The 9,334-nt window shown below is 42.8% G+C and overlaps 1 protein-coding gene across 2 annotated transcripts in view; it reads left to right on the top strand.

Moving 5' to 3' along the window:
- Nucleotides 1–1,987: 1,987 nt before the first annotated feature.
- The window catches only part of LOC307075345 (protein-tyrosine kinase 2-beta-like), a 21,774-nt gene continuing 14,427 nt past the window's right edge, over nt 1,988–9,334 (top strand). For both annotated transcript variants that reach the window (XR_013811843.1, XM_079735906.1), the window contains exons 1-12: nt 1,988–2,176; nt 2,392–2,821; nt 3,613–3,791; nt 3,988–4,075; nt 4,872–4,951; nt 5,067–5,129; nt 5,468–5,522; nt 6,013–6,153; nt 6,503–6,577; nt 7,612–7,713; nt 8,505–8,622; nt 9,019–9,055. Coding sequence is in view for 1 of the 2 variants with exons in the window: in XM_079735906.1 (XP_079592032.1) it covers nt 2,600–2,821; nt 3,613–3,791; nt 3,988–4,075; nt 4,872–4,951; nt 5,067–5,129; nt 5,468–5,522; nt 6,013–6,153; nt 6,503–6,577; nt 7,612–7,713; nt 8,505–8,622; nt 9,019–9,055 (1,160 nt within the window). In the remaining variant the exon portion in view is untranslated. The remainder of the gene's footprint in view (nt 2,177–2,391; nt 2,822–3,612; nt 3,792–3,987; nt 4,076–4,871; nt 4,952–5,066; nt 5,130–5,467; nt 5,523–6,012; nt 6,154–6,502; nt 6,578–7,611; nt 7,714–8,504; nt 8,623–9,018; nt 9,056–9,334) is intronic.

Below are 9,334 nucleotides of genomic sequence, written 5' to 3'. Positions count from 1 at the left end.
GACACAATATTCCGATATCAATAAAACAATATTTGTTTTGAAGTATGCGTTTTACTTTGTCTTCACATTTTTTGTATCCATTTTCCATATTTACCATGTATAGTTTACTTTGAAAACCAATGTGTTTCAGTTACTTTGTAAATACCAAAAAAAGGGGGAAATATGCTAATTCTTTAATGAAAATTACCCAAAGGAAGTTTAATATACCTCAAATTTGTTATTACAGTTCACATCCATTTGATTATTCCTTCATCCAAACAGTCTTTCTTCCTTTCATCCCTTTAGTGGTTCAGAACTGCATTATTTAGCTCACACTGTCATCTATTGGCTTAGACATGCAACAGCATAGTAACTAAGAAAATAAAGGTGAAAGAATCTTGGACAGCACAAAAGAAAAATCATTGATAATATAATACTACATAATACTACATTTACAACAGTGTTGTCTATAACTCAGATAAAAAGGTTAAGTTATAAACAATTTATTTCTTCTTTAAGAGCTAGAGACTAGACAAAATGTGTTTAATCCTTTCCTCTGGGATGAAATGCTCATTGGTATTATGAGTTTAACTGAGGTTAAACTGTTACAAAAGGTCTTTGTTTTTCTGACATATATACAATGTGTTGGATTGATAGATAAATAGATAGATTTACCCCCAACCAGAATAAATTCTGCCCTTTATATAGTTCAAATACCCCTGAGGCTTCCTGGGGGCTGAGCCCCTCCAAAAGTCAGAACCTAGAATCGCCCCTGCTCTTGAATAAATAGCATTAACATCATATCCCAGTTCCCTGGTCGTTGTTGGAGCCTACTAAAGCTGTCTAGGTGCGTGAGGCAGAGAAAACTACCACAGCAAGCCAAGGAAGCAAAAACACACCTAGAAACTATTAATGAGACGTGTGCATGCATGTGAATTTTTTCAAGAACCGCAGTGTGCGAACCTACGTGTTTTATGACAGCAAACCCATTTGTGGTTAGGGTTTGAAATACGTTTAGCATATCTACTCCAAGCCCAGGGAACCAGACAGCCATTTTAATGTGCAGATGTGCTACAGGATGTGGTATAAAGATTTCGGACAGGGGGAACTATAAAGACATTATTAGCAGTCAGAACATCCTCTCATGATTCAAGATTCAAGATGGTTTTCTTGTCATATGCACAACAATTACAGAGCAGTCGCTGGCAAGGAAATTCTTTAGTCTTGGGCTCCTCCAACAGTGCAATATAAGAGAAAGTAAAAATATAAGAGAAACACAAGTAGGAAAGCTGAGACTTAAATATTAACAAAATATAAAAAAATATAAAAATATATAATAATAATAATAATAATAATAATAATAATAATAATAATAATAATAATAAAAAGTAAGTGTATAAGAGGAACACAATTAGGAGAGCAGAGACCTAAATGCAAAACTAAATAAATATAAAATGTATAATTCATTATTCATATGTGCGCGAGACATTTCTTTTAATAAACCCTACTTTATGGATCTTAAATCGATTGAAAGAGTTCAGTTCCCTTGTCATATGGCTTATACAAACTGTGCTCCTTAGAAGTGAATGTTGCAACTGAAGCAGGCGTTACCCAGTTGCCTGAAGACTCATTACACAGCAGGATGTAAATATATATATATTACCTTATATATATATATATATATATATATATATTGGGTGAGGGTATGATATCAGCCTTGAGGGCAGGTAATCAATTCATTATTATTGTTTCGTAGATTAGTAATATTAACTTACATTCATGTGAAGCAAACAGGTACCTTCTCGGCTTTAAGAGAACTTTCAGCGTTGTGGGCCCTAAAAGTATTCAGCCATGGACAAAATGTTCAATGTTCAGAAAATATACGGGGAGACGGGGGGGGCAGTGGGGGCGGTGACCTGCCTGACGACCAGGTTCATCAGTGTCGTCGGTTTCTTTCTGTAAGCCTCTCCGCTCATAACTTCCTCATTCGCACCCGTGCGTAGCTTCCTCTTTCACTCATTGGCATGACTCTTCCTCAAAAGGTGTCAGAAACAGCAAGGCAAAGAAAAGTACTTTCTGGAAGCAAAAACCTAAACCCTACCAGAAACCCAACCCGTAAAAGAAGCAACGACGGCCAGAGAGGTTGAAGCTACGGCCTCTTTCGATGTAGTGTCCTGCCGAGACGAGAGTAGAGGAGGTGAGTTCTACGAGTATGCTTGGTGAATGACAAGGAACTTCTTGCTTAATCGCAAACTACCTCACAGATACAATGAAACCTTCTCTCTTTATAATCTCGAAACCCGTAGCCATTTATGAGTGGGGTTTCCGCTTAAAGTGTATGTTTGTGTGTGTGTGTGTGTGTGTGTGTGTGTGTGTGTGTGTGTGTGTGTGTGTGTGTGTGTCTGTATGTAGATAGTTGATGGCTGGGATTGTGCGCCAATTGTGTGTATGTCTCAGATGTGTGTGAATGTAGGGTATGTGTGTGTGTGCACCTGCACATGTCTGGGTGGGTGTGATAAAGACACAGAAATAGCAAGAAAGTGAGAGAAAGAGAGAGAGAGAGAGTTGGAGAGTGTGTGTGTGTGTGTGTGTGTATGCGCGTGTGTGTGTGCTATTCACCATGTCAGGGGACTCGGGCACCCTATCCTGGAAGAGCACCTCTTCGGTCACCAGCCGGTCCAACTCCCTGGAGGGCTCCCCGGTCTGCAGTAGCCCCCAACTCAGGGACGGAGGCCCGGCCGCCTTAGCGCCCAAGATCGTCAAAGTGTGCTACTTCGGCCAGGGGTCCAACCTGGGAACCAACTTCAAGCTGGTGCGCTGTGACGAGGGTTGGACCATCAGGGTAAACATCTCAAGTGTGGCGTCTATGGAGACGATTATTTTGAAGATTAAAGTTTCCCATCCCAATGACAGAGACATTCAAATATATGTTAGCTATTGAGTTGGTTGTAAGGTTTCTCTTTGGTCATTTTTTTTAGTAATTACTCATGAAATTATGGGTAGACATTGTTGTTATTGAAACTGCCACACCGTTTCTCATGTTTGACGTGGGAAAACAACGTTTTCATTAGCCTTCATTACTGTATAGTTGCGTTGATTCTGGGTTTTACGGTTCTACAACAATACGGTACTGCAATCTACGGTACGACATTACTCACTATGGCGAACAATCTCATGATGCACTCTGTTGTACACGTCCTACAGGTGGTACGTTGGATGTGAAGTTAAAAATAACTCAAAACACAAGACATTGCTACACTTTATTGCTTCATTGGGTTGTCTTCAGCTCTTACGCTACACACAGTCTTGAAGGTAACTTAGACACTAATAGTAAACATGTGTATTGCTTTACAAATTGTTGAATTTAGGTATAACTCTTCATCAGTTCCACTTCAACTTTACAGTTCTCTATATTGTTTGCTAACGTCACCGGACTCGAGCATGGTCAGTTCTGTGGCCCTCAAATAAACCATACATTAACTATAAACATAAACTATATAGCTCTATAAATTAATTTCCAGTTTACAATTCGTCTGGCAGGCAGCAGCGTGTATAAATGCAAAAAGAAAAGAAAAATGCCTCACACTAACTTTGACACACCTGCCCCCCCGGGCCGTGTCCCCGCCGTCACAGTCCATCATCAGCGCGGTGCTGAACAGCGGCTGCGTGGGGCCGGACATCAGGTACTTCCTGTGCTATGGGCTGCTGCTCCGCCACCTCAAGTCCGCCGCGGAGCACTGGCTGCACCCGACCCTCAGCATCCCCGAGCTCACGCACAGCTACGAGCGGCAGCACCTGGAAGCCGAGTGGAGGTCAGAGTCGATCTGTGTTGTTGTTGTTGTGGATTATTTGTGTTGGGTGGATTTTGTTAGGGTTGTGAATTAGACCTGTTGATTTGATTGATTTTGTTTCGGCCTATCAGGTCAAACGGTCTCTAAATTGCTTAAATATTAGTTGGAAAATAAAAGGTGTAGTGTGTGGCTAACTTTTGGATCGCTTCCTCTACAGATACGACTTGAGAATAAGATACATCCCTCAAGACTTCCTTGAGAAATTCAAGGAAGACAGATCATCAATGCTCTACCTTTACCAGCAGGTGTGTTTTTCTTTTTGTGTGTGTGTGTGTGTGTGTGTGTGTGTGTGTGTGTGTGTGTGTGTGTGTGTGTGTGTGCGTGTGTGTGTGTGTGCGTGTGTGTGTGTGTGTGTACATATTATATAGATTATCTTTATATTAAAGGTTTTGTTTCATTAACAAGAAAACTATATTGTTGTGATCGCAACAGAGATGAGAGTCCATGATAATCAAAAGTGTATAATAATATATTTATTCAAAAATGATACATGAATATAACAAGCCATCTGTATAATCAGAGGTGAGGCTAGTGGATGAGTGGGACGTGTGTTCTGTGGGGATGTGGGAATAAACACCTCACAAGACGAAAAGGAACCAAACCACAAGAGGAACTAAAACCAAAAAAACTATTTGTGCGGCAAGAGCAAAACTTAAGATTCTGTAGATATTTGTTCTTGCCCACTTGTTTTTTTTTTCATTTAGGGGCAGGGCTCAAGTCACTCTCCCAAAGCCACTCCCCCAAAGCCACTCTCCCAAATCCACTCTCTTGAAGCCATTCCCCTAAAATGCAAGCTTTAGGACTGGGTTTTCCTATAGCCTTGCGGAAGACTCCGGTCATTCGCAGTGAGTGCTAGTGCGCACAGGTAGCCAGGTTGCTAGGTAGACAGACATTTAGTCCGACCAATCACAGGGCTGCAACCGCCGTAGACACCCCTGGCGCCGTTCATCGTCACGGCATCACAATAAGCGTCAAAGTTGCTTCTATTAGAGAAGGTGAAAGGTTTGAATGTTCGAGTGGTTGTGCTTATTTTCCCCACAGGTGCGCAGCGACTACATGCATCACTATGCCGCCAAAGTCAGCGATGGCATGGCACTGCAGCTAGGCTGCCTGGAAATAAGGTGGGTGCTGTTGAACCACACGTCGCCGACACCCTACATCGCCCACACCGAGATGAACAAGACAAACACCACAGACCACGTGTGATGTTAGGCTTGTTTCACCGTATGTTCACAGACGCTTCTGCAAAGACCTGAGCCTCAACGCACTGGAGAAGAAATCGAATATTGAACTTTTAGAGTAAGTCCCAACCATGTGTTCTTTTTAATGTTAATATTAATAGTAGTAGTTATAGTGGTATTTGTATTGTGATTGTTAATTGTGTATCTGTTCACAATTTTTTATCTTCCTAACATGCAATATGTGTTCTTAACATGCAATGTGTGTTCTTAATATGCAATATCTGGTCTTAATATGTGTATCTTCTTAACATGCAATAACATGCATTATTCAAAATTTCAGTATTCTCTGTGTATTGCCTGTGTACAGCAACTTTTTTACAAGGCAATCAATGTTACACATGTTGAATATACATGATGTACACAGTTTGTTCTGTAACCTCTACTTCATTCCACAAGGAAAGACATTGGGCTGGATGTCTTCTTCCCCCGAGAATTGATTGACAGCATGAAGGTATATAATGATATCATTATTATTATTATTGATATTAATAATAAAAAATATAATTTCAACCACAATCTACATACAATCCACTTATCTATTTGTGTTGCTAATAAGTGTTATAACATAGGTATTATCATATATCTTTATTGTCAATATATCTGCATTCCCATAAATGAGAATGCCTCTCATCACATAGCCAGATTGTTATGAAAACCAGGCCCTGTTTAAAATACCTTACCTTATAAAACCTATAAATGTGTGTTTGCATACGTGTGTGTTTGTGTGTGTGTGTGTGTTCGCATACGTATGTGTTTTTATGTTTATGTGCACCTGTGTGCGTGTGTTTGTGTTTGTGTGTTTATGTGCACCTCTGTGTGTGTGTTTTTATGTTTATGTGAACCTCTGTGTGTGTGTGTGTGTGTGTGTGTGTGTGTGTGTGTGTGTGTGTGTGTGTGTGTGTTGATCTGCCCCTACATATGGGTGTGAACATGGCCTCCAGCCCAAGCAGCTCCGTAAGATGATCCAGCAGACCTTCCAGGGATACTCCTCCCTGACCGAGGACCTCTGCATCGCACGCTTCTTCACCACGCTGGCTCAGTGCTGCTCCTTCACCCAGGAGAGCTTTACCTGCCAGCTGGTGGTGAGCGCCGCACGTGTCTATGAGAAGGACATCTTTGTTTGCGCCTTCAAATTTTCCTATTTTTAATATATTTGATTCAAGCAAGCAGAATGTGATTTGGCGTTGAAGGTGAAATATTATACCACCAGGTGGGAGTGGGATTAGTCATTACAAGCCGCTCTTCTGACATCGCAAGTGGGTGTGTCCACCTAGATGTATGACGGACAGATGAGCTACGAATGCTACAGATTTTCAAAACGGCTTGTAATGGCTAATCATACTCACACCTTTAACAGATATTCATTTCTGATGACACCATTGTGTGTGTTTGTGTGTGTGTGTGTGTGTGTGTGTGTGTGTGCATCTACAGCAAGGTTGGAGTCTTTCAATTGACCTGGTGATCAGCCCAGATGGCATCAGCCAAAGAGCAGACAAGGAGTCACCGGTGAGTCATCACTTTCCCAGAATAAATGAGCTAACAATGCTAGCTCACTGTTAAGTCATCACTCTCCCAGTACAAGTGGGCTAACAATGCTAAAGGTGTATGAACAAGTAATGCAAAACACAGATGCTACACTTAAATGCCATAAGAATTCAGTCACACACTGTGTGACCAGAGCTGTGACAATCATCTGTGGGAACAACACAACCCATAGTGTAGAGCAATTGAGACTGTTCCATGTTTTATGCGTTTTCATTAACATCCGTTTGTCAACTCATGGTGTTCGTATTCAACTTTTATGCATGCAAATGCTTTAAAATAGAGGAAGTTAGACGTATTTCTGCCTGTTCCATTTTTCTTCAAAAACAACATATACTACTAATAGAGTTCAACTCAAACATTGCCCAATACCTAGCTAAAGTTACATTTCCATGACGGAATAAGTGCCAGTGATCTTAAGTGCCAGTGATCCCCAAATCGTCTTTCTCTTGTTTTAAACGTCCCTGTATGTCTTCTATGATCTTCAACATAGCAAGCGATGCTATTTTATGATTGTCACTAAAAATAATAGCCTGATAGAGAACTAACAGGTGTCATATCGTAAGGTTTTGCAAGTTTCACGCCAACCGCTTTGTGAACTTTTTACTCTGCTCCGAACTCACATCCCTGTGAAGGTTGAAAGCTGCGTCCAAGATAGGGATAAGCTACAGACCCTTGTAGTGTAACGCCACTGTGTGTGGCGCATTTCATATATGGCATCACTCATTATAACGCTCATACTCAACCACCAGTACTAGCTTTAAGTAAAGTTTGTAAGGTTTGCCACATGTAAAGTTTGCGTGGGCCATCACCATGGAGATATAATGCCCCCTTCCGCCCATAACTCTTAGCCAAAATGAATTAATTTGAAATCATAGTTTTTGAATTGTTGCTGAAACAGTGGGATCAATTACGCTTCAAGCACCTCTCTTGTCGACTCCTGGGCTCTCCTCACTTGTCTCTCTGGATCACTGTGTGTGTTTGTCTCGTCTCCACAGCCCATCCTGCTGGCCAGCTTCGGCCAGGTCCGCAGCATCCAGTGCTCCAAGGAGAGCGACGGCCACGCCATGCTGAACGTCCACATGGAGGGTACCGGCCAGGTACAGCCCTCACCTGGCTCTAGTACTGCCCCAGGAGGGTCGTAGGGCCAGGTACCGCCCCTCACCTGGCTCTAGTACTGCCCCAGGAGGGTCGTAGGGCCAGGTACCGCCCCTCACCTGACTCTAGTACTGCCCCAGGAGGGTCGTTGGGCCAGGTACAGCCCCTCACCTGGCTCTAGTACTGCCCCAGGAGGGTCGTTGGGCCAGGTACAGCCCCTCACCTGGCTCTAGTACTGCCCCAGGAGGGTCGTAGGGCCAGGTACAGCCCCTCACCTGGCTCTAGTACTGCCCCAGGAGGGTCGTAGGGCCAGGTACAGCCCCTCACCTGGCTCTAGTACTGCCCCAGGAGGGTCGTTGGGCCAGGTACAGCCCCTCACCTGGCTCTAGTACTGTCCCAGGAGGTTCATCAGACCGCAGTGTGTTTGGCTGTGTTACAGCAACATAGGCAACGGTAGGGTCAGGTTAGGTCAAGTTGGGTTAGGTTGGGACAAGTAAGGTTAGGTCAAAAAAGGTTAGGTTGAGTTAGGTTAGTAAAGGTTAGGTTAGATCATTTTAGGTCAAGTTAGGTTAGGTGAGGTTAGGTCAAGTTAAGTGAGGTCAAATCAGGTTAGGCTAGGTTAAATTATGTTGGTTAACAGATTAGAATAGAATAAGTCAAATGAGGTTAAATTAGGGGATGTTATGGTTGCAGTTTCCCCAGACCACATTCTTGCTACGTTAGTTGCACGATCTTATGTAGAAAGACCTTCATGCAGACAGACAGACAGACCTTCTCTTCTCCTCCTCTCCAGCCCCTGTCAGTCAACACCTCTTCCATGGCCATGGCTGAAAACATGGCCGACATCATCGATGGCTACTGTCGCCTACAGACTAACTCAGAAAACTCCCTCATCGTCAGGCCAAACAAAGGTACACTGCTCCCACCTCACTCCCTCCTCTCTACCTCACTCACTCCTCTCTGCCCTACTCACTCCTCTGTTCCCCACTCACTCCTCTCTACCCCACTTACTCCTCTGATCCCCACTCACTCCTCTCTACCTCACTCACTCCTCTCTACCTCACTCTCCCTTCTGTACGGGGATGTTATTATCTGCTGTTTACCCTGACCCGTTATCAAAGCGACCTATTGTTATTTCTTTATGAAGGATGATAGTGTTGTCTTGTAAGGATTAAGGATTATTAGGGTTTGTCCTTGTTCGTGCTGAATTTGTGTTCAATGTTGTCACTATTACACTTGCTTAAAATTACTAGTCAGTGAGTATGCATGACAAGTGGTGATACCTTTTCTTTTCATGGTCATAACAGCAAGAGAAACATTTGCACTGCCAGACATCCCAAAGGGGTGAGTGTGCACTTGAGCCCATGTTTGTGTGTGTGTGCACCGGTGTGTGTGTGGTAGATGTGGTAGATGTCTGAGCTGTTGGGTGCCAAGTTGCACATGTTGTTTTGTGTGATGTGTGTGATCTCAAAGTGTGTGTGTTCTTAACCGTTGCTTTCTTGTATCTGTGAATGCCTGACGACCATCACACCAACACACAAGACTCTAAATAAATATAAAGTAGAATTAGCTAAAGTACACATAATTTTGTTCCCATAAGCGGCTATCCAACCACATTCCTTT

The sequence above is a fragment of the Pollachius pollachius genome, assembly GCF_949987615.1.
Source record: "Pollachius pollachius genome assembly, chromosome: 4".
Classification (NCBI taxonomy): Eukaryota; Metazoa; Chordata; class Actinopteri; order Gadiformes; family Gadidae; genus Pollachius; species Pollachius pollachius.
The sequence above is the reverse complement of the archived record's forward strand: the minus strand, read 5'-3'. Positions and strand labels throughout refer to the sequence as shown.